This window comes from Perkinsus marinus, assembly GCF_000006405.1.
Source record: "Perkinsus marinus ATCC 50983 genomic scaffold scf_1104296934694, whole genome shotgun sequence".
NCBI lineage: Eukaryota > Perkinsozoa > Perkinsida > Perkinsidae > Perkinsus > Perkinsus marinus.
In genome coordinates this window covers 1-764 of record NW_003214662.1, presented here as the reverse complement: position 1 = coordinate 764, position 764 = coordinate 1, and the positions used below count along the sequence as shown (strand labels likewise).

General features: G+C 55.1%; 1 protein-coding gene across 1 annotated transcript; it reads right to left on the bottom strand.

The window, feature by feature from the left end:
- Nucleotides 1-277: 277 nt before the first annotated feature.
- Nucleotides 278-439, bottom strand: Pmar_PMAR022630 (hypothetical protein; the record flags this gene model as incomplete). Its single annotated transcript, XM_002784708.1, has 1 exon — nt 278-439. A coding segment is annotated over one exon (162 nt), but the record flags the coding sequence as incomplete, so codon positions are not given.
- Between the last annotated feature and the right edge of the window lie 325 nt (nt 440-764).

The following is a 764-nucleotide window of genomic DNA, read 5'->3' as shown; positions in this document are numbered from 1 at the left end:
AAGCACTGCCGCGATCGGATTGTAGGTTCAGAGGTGGCCCAAACCGCATACTCCATGCGAGGAGGCCGTCAATGGCAGAATCGGTGGACTGATCGGGGACCAATCTCAGTTCGAGCCATGTACTATAGGTATCAATCAGGACCAATACGCAGGGATCTTTCAGTTCGCCCTGCGATGAGTGGACAGTAACCCCCTGGAAAGGCCCCAAGAAATCAACGACCACCGATTCAAATCGGGATCGGATAGCCCGAGGACGCTGCCCAGCCAAAGGCACTACGCGTAAGGACTCTCGCCGACAGGATAAGCACTGTGTACAGAAGTCATTCACATCCCTTCGCAGGTTTGGCCACCAGCATTCCTCTTGCACCCGGGCCAAAGTTGCCGCGGCCGGCCTATGATGCCAGTGACACGAGGCTAAGGCACGGGTACGGAGTCGGCTCTCCCAAGGTAAATTTGGTTGAGAGGGAACATATAAGCGTGCTCTTCTCTCCGCATCCACGAAATAAAGGCATTCGTCTGGACCAGCGGCCAGACACCACTCGACGGCCTTCTCCGTTGACGAATGCTTGTCTGTCGGGAGTTGCATGCGGCGCAATTCAACACCACGCCATTTCGACTCATCTTTAAGTAGCGCTTGTGCACACTGCTGGCGGAAACTTCCGCTTCTCACTGGAACGGCGTCCTGGAGACTATCCCCATCTAGTAGGAATACACGAGAGGCCCTTGGTGGAAGGGGTGATGGCAAACGAATGCTTGTTACACAC